The sequence below is a fragment of the Eptesicus fuscus genome, chromosome 12, assembly GCF_027574615.1.
Source record: "Eptesicus fuscus isolate TK198812 chromosome 12, DD_ASM_mEF_20220401, whole genome shotgun sequence".
Taxonomy (NCBI): Eukaryota; Metazoa; Chordata; class Mammalia; order Chiroptera; family Vespertilionidae; genus Eptesicus; species Eptesicus fuscus.
Genome location: NC_072484.1, coordinates 20,700,702 through 20,722,706, shown reverse-complemented (window position 1 = coordinate 20,722,706; position 22,005 = coordinate 20,700,702). Strand labels below are relative to the sequence as shown.

Below are 22,005 nucleotides of genomic sequence, written 5' to 3'. Positions count from 1 at the left end.
CCTCCCAGCGATACCAACAACAATCAAGGCTTAACTACAACAAGACTGTGCCCACAAAGGGGTGTACCAAGAGTGTCCACTCAGGTAATTGGGGAGGCTGAGCCACTGGGCCCTATAGGACACCTAGCACACAAAGCCACTCTATCAACTCAGGGAAGCAGCCAAAATGCGGAGACAAAGAAAGAGGTCACAAATGAAAGAAATGGAGGAAAGCAAACTACTGGATATAGAGTTCAAAACCACAGTTATAAGGTTTTTCCAGAATTTTCTAGAAAGACCGATAAATTTAGTGAGACCCTTGAGGATATGAAAAAGGACCAACTAGAAATTAAGCATACACTGACTGAAATAAAAAATAATATACAGAGATCCAACAGCAGACTAGAGGATCGCAAGAATCAAGTCAAAGATTTGAAATACGAAGAAGCAAAAAACACTCAACCAGAAAAGAAAAAAGAATCCAAAAATATGAAGATAGTGTAAGGAGCCTCTGGGACAACTTCAAGCGTACCAACATCCGAATTATGGGGGTGCCAGAAGAAGAAAGAAAGCAGATACTGAAAACCTATTTGAAGAAATAATGACTGAAAACTTCCCCCACCTGGTGAAAGAAACAGACTTACAAGTCCAGGAAGCGCACAGAACCCCAAACAAAAGGAATTCAAAGAGGACCACACCAAGACACATCATAATTAAAATGCCAAGAGCAAAAGACAAAGAGAGAATATTAAAAGCAGCAAGAGAAAAACAGTTAATAACCTACAAGGGAGCACCCATATGACTGTCAGCTGATTTCTCAACAGAAACTATGCAGGCCAGACGGGAGTGGCAAGAAATAGTCAAAGTGATGAATAGCAAGAACCTACAAGCAAGATTACTCTACCCAGCAAAGCTATCATTCAGAATTGAAGGTCAGCTAAAGAGTTTCACAGATAAGAAAAAGCTAAAGGAGTTCATCACTGCCAAACCAGTATTATAAGAAATGCTGAAAGGTATTCTTTAAGAAGAGGAAGAAGAAGAAAAAGGTAAAGATAAAAATTATGAACAACAAAGTGATAACAAATATATATCTATCAACAAGTGAATCTAAAAATCAAGTGAATTAAAAATCTTAGGAACAGAATAAACTGGTGAATATAATAGAATCAGGGGCATAGAAAGGGAGTGGACTGACAATTCTCGGTGGGAAAGAGGTGTGGGGGTGTGGGAAGAGACTGGACAAAAATCATACACCTATGGATGAGGACAGTGCGGTGGGGGGGGGGTAAGGGTAGAGGGTTGGGTGGGAACCTGGTGGAGGGGAACTACGGTGGAAAAAAAAGGAACAACTGTAATAATCTGAACAATAAAGATTTATTTTAAAAAAATCTTAAAAAAAGAAAATGATTCTAGGAACATATATTAATCTCATGCTTTTTTTTTTTTGTAGATAAAGGTAGGGTGATAGAATAATGATTACTTGAATTGTTCTCAAGTGCAGTAATAGAGATCGCCAATGTGTGTACCTTACATCCATTTATCCTGGAATTTTAAACAAGTCATGCCATATTATAAATGTTAATATTCATTGATGCTACATTCAAATTCTCAATAGAAGGAAAGAACATCACAAGAACAAGTAAAACAGAATTGTTTGGGGTCATGTACTAACAAAAATAAAAGATGAGCACAATAATTTAAAACTTGAAAAGTAACTGTTAAGAAATCAGAAAACTACATTGCATTGAAATAATTGTATTATAACAGATGTTAAAAGAATAGTATTTTAATACTTTCATAAATATGTCAATTGGCATTGATTTATTTATTTTTAATGCTTAGCAAGTCTGTTTATCTTAAAATAAACTGTGTGGATTACTCACTATAATCTGCCACTTTCTTGTAATGATATAGGGCAACTTCACAATTCTGTAGAACATTGATTCCTGACAAATATCTGTATCCCTAAAACACAGGCATATATCCTTAGTATTCTGACAATGCTGTATTTACAACATAACTATCTGGGTCCAAGAATATTTAATTTACAAACCAATATCATCTGGGACATCATGCTTCCTCCAGCACTTCCAAAGGTGTAATATATCAGTGCCTAGTTAAAAATAAATGAATATATATAATCTAAATTTGAAACTCAAACTAATCATTGCTTTTCTTATTCTTAGCACAGAAATGAACCCGAAATAAATTCCAAATTTCATTCTCTTCCTCTGTAAAGACAGTTGGCATTTTTTTTTTTTTTTTTTGAGGGATGGAGGGAGTCTTAGTGATCTCTGCAGTCTGTGAAAAGGGCATTGTCCATGAGATTGTATTTACTCATCACAAATCCCTATGAAATAGATATTATCTATCTTTAATGAAGAAACTGAAATACAGAACATTAAAAACGTTATGGTATTTTAACCCTAAACTTCTCTGACTATTCAGCTGGTGCTTTCAATCACTGTACTAGAGTGAGCCCCTTTATCTAAAGCAGGGGTGGGGAACCTTTTTCTGCCAAGGGCCATTGGGATGTTTATAACATCATTCCCATGCCATACAAAAGTATCAACTTAAAAATTAGCCTGCTATATTTGGTCAAACCTTAGTTAACTCACCCCTAATGCATTGGCAGGGCCAGCTCAAATGATTTTGCCAGCCTTATACAGCCTGCGGGCAGGATGTTCCCACCCCTTACTAAAGCATAGACTCTAGTCAATGTTAATGTCCCTTTTAAAAAGAAATCAGTTTTGTTTCAGAAAAAAATAGAATGATCTTACCTTGGCTTGATTATATTCCATTCCTATTCCATAAGAAGACAAAAACCCCAATGCCTAAAGCTCAAAAGAAAAAGTCAATAAATACATTTATTTCACAATTATCTTATCTATATTGGTAAGGGATATTTTAAGTATCTGTTTCATAATAATTAGTATTGTTAACATTTCTTATACCATAACAAATAGGAAGTGTTAACAAGGATATGGAGAGACAAGAACGCTTGTGCACCATTGGTGGGAATGTAAAAGTGCAGCTACTGGGGAAAACAACATGATGATTCCTCAAAAAGTTAAGCAGAATTACAATATGATCCTGTAATTCCACTTTTGGGTATATATCCAAAAGAACTGAAAACAGGATCTCAAAGAAATATTTGTATACCCATGTTTATAGCAGTATTATTTACAATAGCTAAAGTTGTAAGCAACCCAAATGTCCATAATCAGAGGATGAATGGATAAACAAAATGTGGTTTGCAATTATGTTGATTACTGCAGCTTAAAATATGTCTTGATACTTCATGGAGCAAGTCTCCCCTCATTATTATACTCCCAATTTGTTTACTATTCTTAAACATTGTGGATACATTTTAGTGTATGTATTCCAAGTGTCACCAAACTTTCATAACATAAATATATCTTTTTAATTTTTTTATACATTTTGGAGATTTCCTCCTGCCAATACTTACAGGTAGACATGCCATAACTTCATAACATAGCCATTTCTCTACTGTTAGCCATTTAGGGCATTTAAAATTTTCAGCTCTTACTAAAAACACTGCAATTCTTGTACATGTATATATATATAAAAAATATACATATTTTTATATATATTATATTTTTTTTATTGATTTCAGAGAGAGAGAGAGAGAGAGAGAGAGAAAGAGAGAGAGAGAGAAACATCAATGATGAGAGAGAATTAATGATTGGCTGCCTCCTGCAGACCCCACACTGGGGATTGAGCCCACAACCTGGACATGTGCCTTGACCGGGAATTGAACCGTGACATCCTGGTTGGTTCATAGGTTGACACTCAACCACTGAGCCATACTGGCCGGGCCTGGTATATATTTGTTAGAACAAATAACTGGAAATGGAATTGCTGAGTCAAAGTGCTTCTGCAGTGAAAATGTTAATACGTACTGCCAAATTGCCTACCGAAGTGTTATACAAATTTACGTTCTTACCAAAAGTATGTGAATTACCCATTCCCTCATAATCTCACCAACACTGGATATCATTGATCTTCAATTTTTCAGTTTTACCAATCTAATGTATAAAAAAATCTTATTTAAATTAGGGTGTTCTGAATTTCTGGTGGGTTTATCTTTTCTTATTTACTAGCCATTTAATTTCTTTTGTCATTTGCATGTTTATATCATTTGTCCATTATTACTAGGTTTATGTATCTCTTCTTATTGTTATGTAGGAACTTCATATAAACTATATGTATTAGTCATTTGTCTGTTATATATTTTGGTGAATATTACCTCTTAGTTTACTGCTTGCCTTTCAATAATGATTACACCACTAATGGTTAGTGATGTTCAGTATCTTTTTATGTGCTTATTGGATATATATATATATATATATATATATATATATATATATGTGCACTTTGTTATGGTATAAGAAATAAGTTAACAATACTAATTATACAGAAGTTTTAAAAATAAGATTTCTCAAGTTTTCCTTACAGAACTAAACAAATCCTACCTAATAATAGACAAATATGCAAATTGACCATACCTCTGACACACCCACAAGCCACGCCCACCATCCAATCAGAGCGAGCATGCAAATTAACCCAAACCAAGATGGCTACAGCCACAGAGAGCAAGGTTTCCTAGGTAACAGAGGAAGCCAAGCTTTCCGCCTGCCATTGCCAGGCCTAAGCCTCCACTCAAGCTACAAAGTTTCAATTATAGAAGGTAAACAAGTTCAAACAAATGGCGCCAGATTGGAGCTTGAGAGAGCAGGCCAGGGTTGCCGGCGGCAACAGGGGAAGCAAAGCTTTTCGCAACCCTGGCCAGGCTCACCCTCTTAAGGCTACAAAGTTTCAATTATAACCCCAACAGAAATGGCTGCGGGCCTCGGAGGGAGCCCCAGGCTTGGCTCCGCTCCAGGCTACAAAGTTTCAATTGTAGAAGGAAAATAAATTCCAGATACCAGGGCCTCTGCTTGGGTTGCCAGGGGGCGTGGCTGGCCTGCAAACCACCACAGACCCCTCGCTCAGGCCGCCCACACCCCAAGGGAACCCCCACCTGATCCAGGACGCCCTTCAAGGGCAAACCAGCTGGCCCCCACCCCTGTACCAGGCCTCTATCCTATCTAATAAAAGAGTACTATGCAGATTGATCATCACTGCAACACACAATATAGCTGCCCCCATGTGGTCAAAGATCCTGCCCCCATGTGGACACAAGATGGCCACCACAAGATGGCCAGCAGGAGAGGGCAGTTGGGAGGCACTCGGCCTGCAAGGGAGGGCAGTTGAGAAGGACCAGGCCTGCAAGGGAGGGCAGTTGGAGGTGATCAACCCTGCAGGAGAGGGCAGTTAGGGGTGACCAGGCCAGCAGAGGAGGGAAGTTGGGGGCAAACAGGCTGGCAGCAGAGTGGTTAGGGGGTGATCAGGCTGGCAGTCAGAAGCGGTTAGGGGCAATCAGGAAGGCAGGCAGGCAAGCAGTTGGGAGCCAGCAGTCCTGGATTGTGAGAGGGATCCCATATTGGAGAGGGTACAGGCTGGGCTGAGGGACAACCCCCCTCCGTGCACGAATTTCATGCACTGGGCCTCTAGTATTAATAATAAATCCTCAGAGTGACTTTTCTGGAATCTACACATGCCATTTGTTCTGTATTTTACATCAGTGAAATTGAATATAACATGTCTTCATGTTACCTTCTCAGATTATGTATTACTAACCCACTGTTGTGTATTGGGATGAAAATAGTGCTTACTTGCACATTAGGTGCTAAGATCAGCATTTCAGCTTGATTAGTCATTGGAGGGAGACAATGGAGTGAGAAGTGGACAAAAATGCTTTTTAAAAAAATGAAATTAAGGACCCAAATCCAAAGCAGTGATAACATTAAATGTTAGTGAGGATGTGGAGCAACAGGAACTCTCATTCATTATTGGTAAGAATGTAAAATGATATAGTCACTTTGGAAGACAGTTTGGAGGTTTCTTACAAACCTAAACATAAACAAAAATAAAACTATACTCTTACCATATGATCCATTAATCACACTCCTTGGAATTTACCCAAATGAAATAAAAACATGTTCACACAAAAATAATTTGCACACAGATGTTCATGGCAGCTTTATTCACAATTGTCAAAACTTGGAATCTATCAAGATATCCTCCAGTAGCTGAATAAGTAAGCAAACTGATATATCTCGACAATGGAATATTATTCAGTATTAACAAGAAATGAGCTATTGAGCCATGAAAAGACATGGAGGAAACATAAATGAATATTACAAAGTGAAAGAAGACAATCTGAAAAGGCTACATTCTCCATGATTCCAACTATATGACATTCTGGAAAAGGCAAACTGCAGACAGTAGAAAGACCAGTGGTTTGCAGGGGTGGGGAGGGAGGAATGAATAGGTGAAGTACAGAGGATTTTGAAGAGCAGTGAGTACACTATACCATAAACGTGGGCAAAAAAAATTATATATTTGTCCAAACCCATAAAATGCACAACACCAAGAGTAAACTCTTAAAAATGAAATTAAATAAATTCCTCTTACTGAAAAAAACAAAAACCTGTGGCAGGGGTTGCTGGTTGTACCTTAGGATTCCCCCTCCTTCAAGAGTAAAAGAACTCTTGATTTACAGCTGAGGATGTGGCAACCAAAACACTAAGGTTGAACCATAAGAATTTGATGGTGTTGTAGGTCAAATAAATAGCAATGTCATGATTTAACTTAATATTTTCCTTAGCCTCCTTAGTTAGCAGTCAGATGTGCCCATGTGGTTATTACCAATAGATACCAAGTGACACTGACGTAAACAACTTCCACGTCATGTTTGTAAAGGTGTGCCTTCCCTTTCCCCTCGTCCTCTTCCTATTAGCTAGAATGCTGACATGATGGTAAGCCAACTTGGACAGTGCAAAGGAGAGCATATCCTAAAGATGGCAAAGTTACAAATTAGGAGTCTGAGTTCCTGATGACTTTACTACTGAGCAGAGCCACCTTCTCTACTCAAATTGAACTGTAGGGAAAATACTATACTGTTTTGTGTAAGTCATTTTATTTTGGGTCTCAGTCATGCTCAACTAAACCTATATCCTAACTCTGTAGTTATCAAAGTATAGTTTGTAATGACTTGGAACATCAAGTCCTTTCAGCAGGTCTTCAAGGTCAAAACAATTTTTATACTTCAAAGATAGTATTTGTGTTTCTCTTCATGGTGACATTAACATTAATGTTGAAGAGCAATGGTAAGTAAAACTGGTAGCATGTTAGCATGAATCAAGGAAGTGCCCCAAGCCTCCATTTATATTATTATTCTTCATACATGACACTCACAGGAAAATATGCTAGTTTCATTTTAGAATGTTTGTGATGAGGCAGTAAGAGCATTATTTTTATTGTCTCAACTTTTAAATACATGTTTCTTTAATATTCTGCATGAGCAGGTATGAAGTAGGCATAAAGCACTTCTGATAGTAAAATATGCTGAGTATTTCAAATAAATTCTTGAAGTGCTTGTTTGAGTTGCAAGCTGAACTAGCCACTTTTTTCATGGAACACCATCTTTCCTTAAAAGAACAATGAACTGATTATGTTCATTTAGATTGGCAGACATTTTCCTGGAAATGAATAAAGCAAGCTGGTCACGTCAACAAAACAATTAAATGTACTTGCCAATAATAAATTTAAGCTTTTAAGAAAAAAAACCCTGAAATTTGGAAAACTTGTATCTGATACTATGAGCTTGATACCCCATTAAAGACTTTTGATGAGCTCAATGGCAATATTAGCATACATGATTTTTTGATACCATATAATGAAATTTGTCAAATTTGGAAGATTTGCATAACTTGGAGAACCAATATTTTCTAAATGACCACTGTATGATGATATAAAATCATATATGAGTAAAAAATTTCCATTCAAAATGCAAGACAGACCAGTCAATTTAAATGTAAGGAGTAGGAAAAGATCATTGATAGGATTTCAGATTCCACATTGCAGCTGACCTTTAAAAAGTTATCAATCACTGTTGAAGTTTGGTGAGGAACTAAAGAAGAATATATACAATTATCTGAAAAAGTTACTAAAATACTGTTTTCTTTTGTACTGTTATTTTACTGTTTTTTTCTTTTAGCTTTTTGAGATATAAATTTGTGTTTCTTGTTTATTAAAACATTTAAAGCTGTGTATTTTCCTCTGCATATGGCTTTAGCTATATTCCATAACTTTTATATGTAGTGTTATTATCATTGTTGAGTTTTAATATGTCATTTCAGTTTCTATTTTATCTCTATTTGCTAAAAACTAGGAGACTTAGAATTTATAAGAGGCTAAATTTTAAGCTATATTTTTGTCATTAAGTTTTAGTTCTATTGCTTCTAGTCAAAGAATGTAGTATCATTTATACTTTAAAAAATAAATTCACATCTGGCTGGTATGGCTCAGTGGTTGAGCTTTGACCTATGAACCAGAAGGTCACGGTTTGATGCCCAGTCACGGCACATGCCTGGGTTGCAGGCTTGATCCCCAGTGTGGGGCATGCAGGAGGCAGCCAATCAATGATTCTCTCTCTCATCACTGATGTTTATCTCTCTCTCTTCCTCTCCCTTACTCTCTGAAATCAATAAAAATCCTATATAATAAAAGGCTACTATGAAAATTGCCCCCATGGGCAGGAGTTGGACTGACCGGGAGTTAGATGTGTGTTGACCACTAGAGGACGGCGCAGAAGATGGTGGTGTGGAACATGGTGGGACTGATGGGCCTTGATAAGTGCAGGACCGCGATGGGATGGTGGAGCAGGTGAGTGGGTGGCACCAGGCCAAGATGGGTGCAAGTGGGGGCCCCAATTGCCCTGCTGGTTGCCCCACAGATGGCGGCCAGCGACAGTGTGGGGCTGGGCTGGCTAGTGGGCAGTGTCAGGCCAAGGCGGGTGTGAGCAGGGGCCCTTATCACCCCACCGGTCATCCCACAGATCGGCCCTGATTGCTGGCCAGGCCTAGGGACCCTACCCGTGCACAAATTTCGTGCACTGGGCCTCTAGCACATATATATATATATATATATATATATATATATATATATATATATATATATATATAATTAACATTTTTCCTTGTGTGATTATATTTTGAAAATACTTTTTCAATTTTAACTTTTTAATTTTGTTTGTATTTTGCATGTAGATGTCGTCAGTGTATACTTTTTTGTCTTTCTGGATTCTCTTTGTGAAACCACCTTCAATTCTCTGTTCATTTGTTCAATGAACTAATGGGCTTCTCACTCTTTTCTGAATCCAGAGGAGGTCATCTGACATTGGCTCAACCAATCTTGGATGTAGTGAAATTTTTTTGCACTTTTTTCAATATATATTTTTTCAATTACAGTTTTGCTTTAGTTTCAGTATACAGCATAGTGATTAGACATGATACTATACATAGTTGTTTCAAAATTATTGACTATATTTCCTATGCTGTACTTTACATCCTCAGGACTACTTTGTAACTACCAATCTGTACTTATCAACCCCTTCAACTTTTCACCCAGTCTCCCAATCCCCTCTACCCCCCTTCTGGCAATCATCACTCTGTTCTCTATCTATGAGTCTGTTTCTATTTTGTTTGTTCTTTAGATTCCACATATAAGTGAAATTATATGGTATTAATCTTTCTCTGACTGACCCATTTCAGCATACTACCCTCTAGGTCCCTGGATGCAATGATTGACTCAGGGTTGGCTTGTGATCTAACCCAGTGCTTTTGATGAAACCATTGGGAAAGAAGCTGGCTTCTCTCACAGAGACTTTCAGATATAAGGGAGAAGGATATCTACAGCTGTTGTTGGCCATCTTTGCTTCCATATGGGGTCAGCTGGCTCAAAATAAAGCCATAATAGAAAAAAAGAAAGCAAAGAGCTCAAAAAAGTATGTCTTGATATCTTCATTCTTTCCTCTTTAACCAGGTTATTAAGGCAGCTACAACTTGGACTTCACCATTACATGAGCCAATAAATCCCACTTTTGCTTAAGCCAGTTAGGTTGTATTCTCTGTACTTGAAACTCAGAGAATCCCAACTGATACAATTGGACATCTCTGTTGGTGGGAAGTTTATTAAGTTAATAGATACTTAAGCAAAATTAATCTCTATATAGTAGTTGTTGCCTTAGTACTTAGTTGCCTTAAACTGTATAATAATTTGGTGCTCTACAAATCACTTCCTTTTTTGCAACACTCTCTGCCTTTTAGACACTTGAGGTCAGCTGTCTGGTACCTCAATTGTTCTCTTCTACAAAGATTCCCCATTCTGCCTTCCTCACATAATATATTTTGGGTTATAATCACCATCCTCTGTGTTCTCTGAATCTGGACTACATTGTGGATGCCATATTTCTATCATGACCTTGTCCAAACAGAGTAGTTACAAGTTCCTAAAAAAGGGAAGATATCCCAAAGTGGATGAAACTGTGTTACTTTCTATTACTAATTTATGTGCAAAATGTATGGCTGCAAGCCAAGCCTTGAAACTCAAGGCAGGAGAAATTGCCAAATCCCAAGGAATAGATGAAAACTGTTAAACAATGAGAAGCTGTGGTGACCAATTTATTTAACATGATATATAAGGATTAGGGTGTTCAATATTGAACATTGTCAGATACTTCTTGCTGACTTTGAACTGAACTTCCAGAAACATGTGATTCAACTGAAGAAAAAAAATAAGTACTGTATGTTTAGTCAAATTGGAAAGAGTCAGCACTAACAGGTGCAGAATGAGTCAGTAGTTTGGAAGAAATTCTGGAGGTAATCGAGGAACACTCCCTAAAGATATTCTTTTCTTAAAAACTTTTAAAATATATGTATTTTATTTATTTCAGAGATGAAGGGAGAGAGAGATAGAAACATCAATGATGAGAGAGAATCACTGATTGGCTCCTTCCTGCATGCCCTCTGCTGGGGATTGAGACCACAACCCAGACATGTGCCTGGTTCATAGGTCAATGCTCAACCACTAAGCTATGCTGGGTGGGCTCTAATGATATTCTTAATGTACAGAGAATGATATCATGTTGGACAAAGATAGTTACCAACTAAGTTTTCTAAGTTTAAACTGATTCAATTGGACTCTGAATGAGAAGAATTTTGGAACACCTTAATTTATTTAACTTAGAGTATTTACCTTTTTTATATAACCAAATACTGGCCTATGATAAAAATCTGTGTCTAAAATGTCTAAAACAAAACTTTTAATAGAAATAAAACATAAATTCTAATAAGAAAACACTGATTTATGCTTTAATTGACAACTTTTATATGATACAAGTATATAACTGACATTTAAAAAGTATATAATTTATAGTCAATGGTGTCTTATAATAGATAAAATATGGAATTATCATCTCTACTGCAAGTTTCCCATTTCTCAATTTAGCAATTGCTTAATACAAATTGTTCTTAATGAATCCATGCTGCTTGACAAATAGTACAGCTTCATTTTATGGGATTTTCATAAACAAACATCATGAAAATATGATGGGGAGTCTTCCATTAAACTCACCAACACTGTGTGATTTGGACGAATTTGGCAACCAGCCTCCAGGGTTTGTGGCTTCTTTCCTGCCCTTGTTAGTCTTTGACAAGTTGGCAGTGACATTTACAAATTCTCTCAGTATCCAAGGATGAAACTGAATTGGGTCAAGAGACTTGAACTCACTGCAAACAGATGTTCGCTGCACTCTGCTTTAGGTGCTTGCGAGAAAAGTACATTCTAAGCTTTTATTACTTAATATAAGTACCCTTGTTTTATTTTAAACACAATTTATATTGAGGGTAAAGTTAATATATAAATTTAATATTTTATATAACTTCATCAAACTAATGGATGCATATGTATATAAAAAATTAAAATTCTAATACTTCTGAGGGCTTATAATATAAACATCAATACCATGCTCCTTTATAAGTCACTCCTTATTCTCTTCATAAACAACAATTTTTGATTATTTTAGCATTTTTCTTCTGATAATTACCACTGTTGTAACACCTGATAAGCTGCTACTACTTGCTGTTAATTTATATATTTCGCACATTATCTATCTGATAGATATTTATTTTGGTCATCTATATCACTTTCTCATTTTTTTCTCCTCCCTCCTCTTCTTAATAGGGTCACAACACTGTATTTTGTCAGAATATAATTATAAAATTTGTTTTGGTGTTTCTAATCTTTTCAAGGTTCTATCATTTGGAGCTTTATCATTCCTGTCAGCATTTTTACAAGCTTGTCTCACATTTTTATGTATATCATTGGTAATATGCCTTTCTTTCCATGCTTTATATTAAAAACAATCTGATATTAGCCATTCAACTCAATAGTTGATGAAATATTTGAAGAGCACAGGGTCATAGGCAGAATTCTTTGGCGGACTGCCAGAGACTTGATTTTACATTGGCATTGATCCATTAGTCTACACGCTTTATCTACCTTCATCAAAGCCCACATTTTTATTTTTTCATCTAGTTCACGAGAACATCATGCAAGAACAAAGAACTATGCTACTTTTTAAAGTAGGGAATTGACTACAGAGTTCAGTTCCCCCAAAGCTTATAGCTCTAACATGTGGTTTATAAGTATAATTTGTATAATCTAGTTAATCTATAAACTGAAAAAAATATTCTATGATTCAGCCAATTCTTTTTTCGTCTCCAAGGCTCCCTTTTTTAGAATAGTTGAGCACAAAGGCTGTTATTAGTAATGGAAGGCATCTGGAATCCTGGCACTCCTGTAACCCTTTAAAGTTTATATTTAAAGCTAGAGGCCTGGTGCACGAATTCGTGCATGGGTGGGGTGCAGCCGGCCCGCCCTGATCAGGCCAGCTGGGGGGAGGGGCCATTGGTGGTTGGCTGGCTGGCCCCACACCCTGGTCGAACTCCCTGTTGAACTCCTTGTTGAGGGGACAATTTGCATATTAGCCTTTTATTATATAGGATGATTTAATTGGCTCCTTTTAAGGAGTCAATATTAGATTCTTATTTTTCTTGAAATACTTGAAATTTTTGACTCAGCTTAATTTAGAATCTGGTTTACTTATGTAGAAATTTTGATAGTAAAGAAATATTTCATCAACTATTAAGTTGAATGGCTAATGTCAGATTGTTTTCTATAAGAAAATTAAGATACTGTGCTATTCAGTTGAGCTTGCATTTTTAAATATGCTTCACCAACAGTGTTTTATTTTGTGCAAAGCCTACTATACTTTTTGGCTTGATCCCTCTGAGAAATTTGTGAGGTCCTGAAATTGTGAAGTGAGTTGTGTAGAAGTTAAATTTCCATCCTGTGACTGTGGAGAAGAGCTCACCTCTGTATAAAGCTCACTCTTGAAAGAAAGAACTAAAACCATCATTTTACCAGCTGCAAAGAACCATCCCAGAGACACACTTCCTCTCTCTTCAGCAGAAAAGTAACCATGGGTGATTTTGAATTAATTTTTGAGGGTTCAACTTTCTTTCTTTTTTACATTCCTTAAAGCATGGCAGGCACTAGAGGAAGACAAAAGATGTTATGGGCTCTTTTGTAGTAGATATGCTGATTATAGTCAGTTTTGCCCTATTCCTTTACACCTGGGCATTGTCTCCTAACAATTTACAATAATCAAGTTTTGGTATTTGATCTTTTTCTGAGATAAGGACTGAGATGAAATGAGATGGATTATAGAATGATAAAATCTTAATCCAGATAAAAATGCTTTGAGTTGAAAGAGAAGCTACATAATAGTGATGACATCAATGACACTTTCAGTGGCTTTTAAAGGTCGAACTCTGCAAATTAGATTTGTTTATAATACTGGATTCTGAATTCAACCGTTGTACTGTGCTTTTTAAGGATCTGTTAAAGCATCTGGAATTTGAATGGAAGGAGTTAAGCATAGGGAATATTTTATTATATTTCAAAACAAATTACACAGGTTCTATAATAAGAATTTAAAAATTAAATATTCCTCCTTTTATTTGTTACATAAGACATTATTGTTAAAAAAGAAAAAATATTAAACAAGTTTCCATTAATTGTTGTACAAGGCTGAAATCATTACTTTTAGCTCAAATTGCTACCAAACAAAAGTGTGAATCAACCTTAATGAGCAACTTAGATCTGGTCTATAGTCTTACTACAAAAAGAGCAGTCACATCAAGATGAAATGCTTTACAAAGCAATCCTAGAATTATCAAAGTGATTATTCGATTGATACTAAAATATTTTTTCAGTAGTAGCACGGTGCTAATAATTATAGTCCCTCTATAAAACACATCTGTAATTCAAATCTGAAATAAATGAAGAATATGTATAATCCACCATTGTGATAGAATTATTCTAGAATCAAAAACCATGGTAAAATAGTTCTCACTTATATACTAATAGTTATTTTTACATTGTAAAATGGATTTCCTTATAATTCATATTAAAACTATTTTGAACTGTGTAACCAAGAGAGTAGATGCATCTAAGTTAAGTAACTTTTTCTGGTATCAAAGTAGTACATATCCATGAATAGAAAATTTAGAAAAAAAACACCATAGAAATATTTTTAAAAAGAAAATAGCTACAAATAATACCACCACTTAGAGATTACAGTGATTAAGTTTTAGGTGGTACGATGTGGATGATTCATTTATTGGTTCTTTTTTAAAAATATATTTTTATTGATTTCAGAGAGGAAGGGAGAGGGAGAAAGAGATAGAAACATCAATCATGAGAGAGAATCACTGATTGGCTACCTCTTGCGCACCCCACATGGGGATGGAGCCTGCAACCTGGGCATATGCCCTGACCGGGAATCGATCATAGGTCGACGCTCAACCATTGAGCTACAGTGGCCAGGCAATTTGGTTCTTAAAGCACATGAGATTTAACCCTACGTTCTTATTTGGCAAATTAACAGACAAAATCCCATTGAAACAGCTCATCAAGAAAAGAGTTCATCTTTCTAATTCTGAATTTTTGCTTCCTGAGCGAGAATCAGAGAAATAAAAGGTAAATAATTTATCTACCTCCAGCTAGTATAATACAACATCTTATAGGACATCTTCCAGGATATGACTGTTTTTTGTTTGCTATTTTCTCAATTTCCACCATTATTATGAAGATTACTCCATTAATTAATAGTTCTCATTATTTCAAAGGTATAGATTCTTTGAAAATCAATTAAATGAACTCTGTTCATAACTTTAAATGCTTTTATTGGGATTTATTTTAGTTGATTTTGAATTTTGTGAGATGAAGCCTTCAAGGTGCATGAAAATAAATAATTATGCCTTTTCTACCATCAGCTGCCCTTTATACATAGCTTGAAATTGCATTTCTTCCACCCCCTCAGTGCCACTTTATAATATGAATTCATACCTCTTTTTTCTTTGTTAATTCTGGTCTCTCCTAGACCTCTGGCACTCCAGGTTTCTCCCATTTAGTATTACATTTCAGTATTTCTGATTATTCTGCCCCTTTCTCCCCAGAGGTAGGTGTTTTAATTCTTTTCATTCCCTTTCTCTCTGTCTCTATTCCTCTCATATTCTTTTATTGTCATTTTCAGCTTATTTAGCCACATTTCTGTTATGTTGTCCTCAGTTTCCAGCAAACATTACTTACAAGTGCAGGCTGGCACAAACAGCTTGAGAAGAAAGATGGTTATCTGGCCAGCCCTACTAGAGAGCTGTGATCTATATGCCTTGTGACCAATCCTGGCTGGGTGGTTCAGATGGTTGGAGTGTCATCCTGTACACCAAAAGGTTTCGGGTTTGATTCCTGATCAGGGCACATACCTAGGTTGCGGTTCAGTCCACCAGTCAGGGCACATATTCGAGAAAGCTGATCAATGTTTCTCTCTTACATCTATGTTTCCATAACTCTCCCTTTCTTTCTCTCTAAAGATCAATAAGAGCATATCCTCGGATGAGGATTAAAAGTATATATATGGCATGTGACCATCCTGGTCCCAGCAGCCAAGCATTGTTGGTAGCACAGAATCTCTTTGTCTAGTTGTGCTTTGTACCAGGAGATAAATCAACTACAAGAGGACTGGATATTGGAAACAGATTTTCCTATAGGGATGACAGGGACAATAGTCAAAATTTCAGAATATAATCTGGCTGCAGCACTAGACCAGGGTCCTATTGGCTCCATGCTCATTGAGATGTTAAAGATTTGATCACTAGGGAATTCATGGGAAGAGGGGGAATCTGAAGTGAAGAATAAGGGTGTCCAGGATCTCTTGCTAAGAGATCTTTTGGATATTATTTAGCTCTTGTAGTAACCTAGTGAAATATCATAGTGTGAACCTTATTAACAATCACCTTTTCAGGTGTGGGAAACCTGAGGTTTCGATAAGTAACTATTTCAGGAATACTAAAATAATGAACAAAAGAATGAACATCATTAGGATCTAGAATCTGGATTCACACACTGTCAAACTTTCTGATTCCAGAACCTCTGCTCTGCTACTACACAATGACATCCTGATGTCTGTAATTATACATTTCCAAGAACACTGTCCCCCCAATGCCTGCTCTTCTCTACAAAGATGGCTTTCATAACACATGGCCAATGGTATATATTTCGAGTTTTATTTTTTATTTTTTCGGGCATTGAGTTAGCACTCAGCCAATTACATTCCCCTACCTGATTCTCCTTAAAATCAAAGGCAAACAATTGATGGTCAATTAACTAGGAGTAGAGAGTGATTTGCAACCATGTAACAGAACCACACTAACTACAGTAAGTAGAGTGAAACTTGGAGTTCAGCTCTAAAATCCATGTGTTTTAATGTGCCATTTATATTAATTTGAAATTTCTTTTCTGAGAGAGTTATTTTGACATTAAATCAAATACTTTATTTAAATACAAATAAATGTTTTATATTATCTATATCCAATATTCAAGACTGGGTTGTCAATGTAAAATAAAGACTTTAATCTATTAATCTTTTTCTCTCATCAACTAGATTATGTTTAGCAGATAATAAGTGTCCAAGAAAAATTATTGACTTAACTAATTAATATACCCATTGAAAAATAAAGTACATGTCCACTAGTTTGGAAAGGATAGGTGAGTTTTTTTTTTTACTTTAAATATATATTTTTTCAATTACAGTTGATGTACAATAGTATATTAGTTTCAGGTGTATAATTCAATGATTAGACATTATATACTTTAATAAGTGATCACTTAAAAAATCTAGTATCCATCTGACACCATACATACTTATTACAATATTATTGATTATATTCCCTATGCTGTACTTTGCATAGTATGACTATTCTGGTTTTTAGTATATGTGCTGTCAAAGCGATTATCTCTGTGACTATTTGTACTTCTTAATCACTTCACCTTATCACTCATCATCCCTCCCCCTTCCCATCTGGCAAAATGTTCTCTGTATGGGTCTGTTTCTGTTCTGCTTTTTCATTTTGTTTTTTTAAAATCTATTTTATCTGATGTAAGTATCACTACTCCAGCCTTTATTTGTTTCCATTTTCATGAAATATCTTTTCCCATCCCTTTATTTTCAGTCTGTGTATGTCTTTCAATCTGAAGTGAATTTCTTATGGAGAGCATATGTAAAGGTTTTGTTTGTTAGCCATTCAGTCTCTATATGTCTTTTGATTGGAGTGTTTAACCCATTTGCATTTAAAGTAATTGTTGATAGGTATGCCATTTTATTATTCACATTTTGCTCTTTTTCTTAAAGAAGTTCCTTTAGCCAAAACCGGTTTGGCTCAGTGGATAGAGCGTCAGCCTGTGGACTCAAGGGTCCCACGTTCGATTCCGGTCAAGGGCATGTACCTTGGTTGCGGGCACATCCCCAGTAGGGGGTGTGCAAGAGGCAGCTGATCGATGTTTCTCTCTCATCGATGTTTCTAACTCTCTATCCCTCTCTCTTCCTCTCTGCAAAAAATCAATCAAAAAAAAGAAGTTCCGTTAATCCTATATAATAAAAGGCTGATATACAAATTGTCCCTTCTACAGGAGTTTGACCAGGGAGCGGGGCCAGCGGCCAACCTCTCACATCCCCTCCCCCATGCCACAAACACACTGAGTGGCCAGATTATTATGCATTCAGAGATTATAATAATCTGGCCACTCAGTGTAAACTGACAATCTTATGGGACCTCCCTTGTAGATAACTAACTGCTTTTCTCTTGCTGCTTTTAAGATTCTCTTTGTCTTTAACCTTTGACATTTTAATTATGACATGTCTTGAGGTGGGCCTCTTTGGGTTTATCTAGTTTGGAAGTCTCTGAGCTTCCTGAACATATATATTTCCTTCACTAGATTAGGGATGTTTTTAATCATTACTTTTTACATAGGTTTTCAATTTCTTGTTCTCTCTCTTCTCTTTCTGGAACCCTCATGATTTGAATGTTGGTATGCTTAAAATTTTCTCAGAAGCCCCTTATACTATTCTCATTTTTAAAAAATTCTTATTTCTGTTGTTCTGAGGGTGTTTTCTGCTTCCTTATCTTCCAATCTCTACTTGGATTTTCTGCTTCATCTGCTCCACTACTGATTCCCTCTAATGTATTCTTCATCTCAGCTGGTACATTCTTCATTTCTGACTGGTTCTTTTCATGTTTTCTATTTCTGTTTTTATGTTTTTTATCTCTCTAAGTTCTCACTAAGTTCAACTACTATTCCCTTAAATTCATTAAGCATCCTTATAACAAGTGTTTTGAACTCTCTCCATTTAGGTTAGTTCTTTTTCTGGAGTTTTGTTCTGTTCTTTCATTTGGGACATGTTTCTTTGTTTACTTATTTTGGCTGCCTCTCTGTGTTTGTTTCTGTGTATCCAAGGTGCTATATCTCCTGGGTTTGGTAGAGTGGCCTTGTGTAACAGGTGTCCTGTAGGTCCTGGTTTGCCCCCTGGGTGGAATATGTATACCCTCCTGTTGTAGTTGAGCCTTGATTGCTGTTGGTACATCAATGGGAGGGATTTACCCCCAGGCCGATTGGTTGCAAGGGCTGGCTGTGATCACTGAGGAGAATCAGCTGTGCAGGGACTGACCCCACTGAGCAGGACCCACTTCAGTGAGGCTCTACTCAGTCTGCCCAAGTAGTGTGTCTCTGTGGAGGAGGTAGGGTGGTGCTTTGACATGATCTGAAGCTGTCTACTAAGTGTGCTTGCTCCCAGGAGGTACAGGCCAAGGTTAGCTGCCACCTGAGTCCTGCCCTGGGGCTACCTAGCATGAGCTACAATGTGATCTGGAGATGGGGCTAGGAGAGGCCAAGTGGTTAACGAAGGCCAGATACCACTACTGCTGGGCCTGACCACTTAGAAAGAGGTACGCTGTATGCTGAGGCCAGATGCTACTTGTTTGAAAGATTTTAGGAATGTTGTCTTTAGCATGAGCCATGATAGGTTGTTTGTATGGAAAAGCTACTGAAAATTGCTTGGGTTGGGCCTGCAAGTTGGGTAGGGTGGGCTCTTGGGGAATCACCAAGGTGGGGCAAACTGTGTTAGCGAGGTTGATGGAAATTCAGATATGGTGCCTGCCTGCTGGCTCTGTGAGGGGAGAGCCCAGACAAGAAACAATGGCCTGTGCTCCCATTTCTGTCTGGGAGAAAGCTGCCCCCGCACCAACTCTTGCCCCAAAGCTAGACAACTTCCTTCCGTCCTGTATGTCCCTGGTGCCCAGTGCTAAACTCAGAGTGAGTGACTCTGTGTGTCAGCCCTTAAAGAGGAACTTCTTAGGACTTCCGCAGCCCTCCATCTCACTCAGCCACAAAGTTCACTGGCTTTACCAGCCAGAAGTTATTGGGACTTCTCTTCCCAGCTGGGGCCCTGGTGTGAGGCTAAGACCCCTTGATTCTCAGGGGGCACCACTGCATTTGAGATAGCCCTCCTAATTTTTATCCAACACACATGGGTGTGGGACTAGCCCATTCTGCATCTCATCCCTCCTACCAGTCTCAATGTGGCTTCTTCTTTATATCCTTAGTTATAGCACATCTGTTCAGCTAGCTTTTAGGAAAATCTGAATGATGGTTGTTCTATAGTTTAGTTGTAATTTTGATGTAGTTGTGGGAGGAACTGAGTACCGCATTTACGTATACTACCATCTTGACTGGAAGGGCTCGGTGGTATCATTTTAGTGGTGGACATGATGATAAAATTTGGTCTGTCTTGAAACTTTATATTTTTGATTATCGAAATATTGAGAAAGAAGGTTTGATAACTCATATTTTATTACAACATTTATAAATCTGTTTACTGTTTTGTAAATATAATTATATTATACTTAACTACAAAACATTGCTTAGGGTAAAAATAGTATTCAACAACTCACATTAATTAAAATTATATGGCTATTTAAAATTATGATGTAATCTGTATATACTTATATGGGAAGATGTCTATAATATATTGGTAAGTGAATAAAGAGCAGATTAGGAAACAGGAATTAAAGTATGATCTCATTTTCAAAAATAAATTCTACATAGTTATAGGTAAAATTTTAGAAGAATAATAGTGGGAATAATATTTATATTCTTTCTTTATAATGAATGATTACAAAGTTCCAGGTTGGAATTAAGTAGCTTCACATATTATTTTAATCCTTACAATAACTCCATTGACTAATTCATCATTAATTGTTATATAGTTAATTACATATAAATATATAATTAATTATATAAACATATAATTATTTATATAATTTATAATTAATTAATTAATTATATTTTTTGTCCCAGGTATTGTGCTAAATGCTAGAGATACAGCAGTGAAACAGACAGACACAATACCCAGTGAAGTTTTTTTTAAATTATAATTTACATTCACTATTATTTTGTATTATATTTAGGTGTATAGCCATAGTGGTTAGACAACCATATACTTTACAAATTGTTCCCCCTGATATTTATAGTATCCACCTGGAATCATATGTAGTTATTACAATATTATTGACTATATTTTCTATGCTATACTTTACATCCCCATGACTAGTTTGTAAAGCTTTACATTTATACAATGGAATATTACTCATCCATACACAAAAAATGAAATCTTACCATTTGCAACAGCATGGATAGACCTAAAGGATTTTATGTAAGTGAAATGTCAATCAGAGAAAGACAAATATCATATAATTTCACTTACATGTGGAATCTAAAGAACAATATAAATGGACAAACAAAATAGAAACAGACTCATAGACACAGAGACAGACTGATAGTTCCCAGTGTTTTATCATTATCCTAAATACAGATAAAAATTAGAGAGGTTGCACCACAGTCTTATGGACCAATTTCTGGTTCAACTAAACATAAAGACTCACAAGATTCCCATAGGCTACATTTACCAACAGTCTATTCAGTTGGATATAGCACAGGAACCACAGTTTCAGAAGGCAACACCAGGCCCTCTTGTCTGTGGGAGTCTTCCCAGCAGTTTGCACAATATTCCAACAGCTATCTTTGGTCCCTTAGATGATGGCTCAGATCCAAAGGCTTATATCAAGACTGGGTGGGTGTGGGAGCCACCCTAACATAAAAATGTCATGCCCCATGTAACAACTCCATAGATTGTCCACGGTAAGAATCACTATGACTATCAGGTATTTATAGTTCATTATGGTTCCTCCCAGTCCAAAGGAAGTTTGCCAATCAGAGATCATTTCAATCATAAGCAATGCTTCCTAGAAACACAGTTAACATTTTGCTTCTATCAAATTACCAGGGAAACAGAGCTAGAGTGAACGGAAGGTCAAATTGTCATGCAGAAGAGAAAAAAATTTTCTTACATAGCTACACAATAAGCAAGTGGCAGTATAGATTCAAACTTAAGTTTTTCTGATTCCAAAGCATAGTTTCTGAAATTTACTGGATGGTTAAAAAAAAACACAAAAACACAAACACAAAAATATCTGGGAGGAAAGTTTTTAGACAACTTTGACTTTCTTCTTCATATTTTCTGAATTCTCAGATTTCTTTTTGTAATGAGCATTAATTTCTTTTGTAATTAGGAAGAAATATTTTCAATAAAAAGACTAGAAA

General features: G+C 36.4%; 1 protein-coding gene across 6 annotated transcripts in view; it reads right to left on the bottom strand.

The window, feature by feature from the left end:
• The window catches only part of SEL1L2 (SEL1L2 adaptor subunit of ERAD E3 ubiquitin ligase), a 114,317-nt gene that overhangs the window by 37,516 nt on the left and 54,796 nt on the right, over positions 1 to 22,005 (bottom strand). For 5 of the 6 annotated variants that reach the window (XM_054723928.1, XM_054723923.1, XM_054723924.1 and 2 more), the window contains exons 6-8: positions 2,760 to 2,813; positions 2,033 to 2,092; positions 1,863 to 1,944 (exon numbers count right to left, since the gene is read on the bottom strand). In XM_054723928.1, coding sequence (XP_054579903.1) covers positions 1,863 to 1,944; positions 2,033 to 2,092; positions 2,760 to 2,813 — 196 coding nt within the window. The remainder of the gene's footprint in view (positions 1 to 1,862; positions 1,945 to 2,032; positions 2,093 to 2,759; positions 2,814 to 22,005) is intronic. The other variant, XM_054723925.1, reaches the window with a different exon arrangement.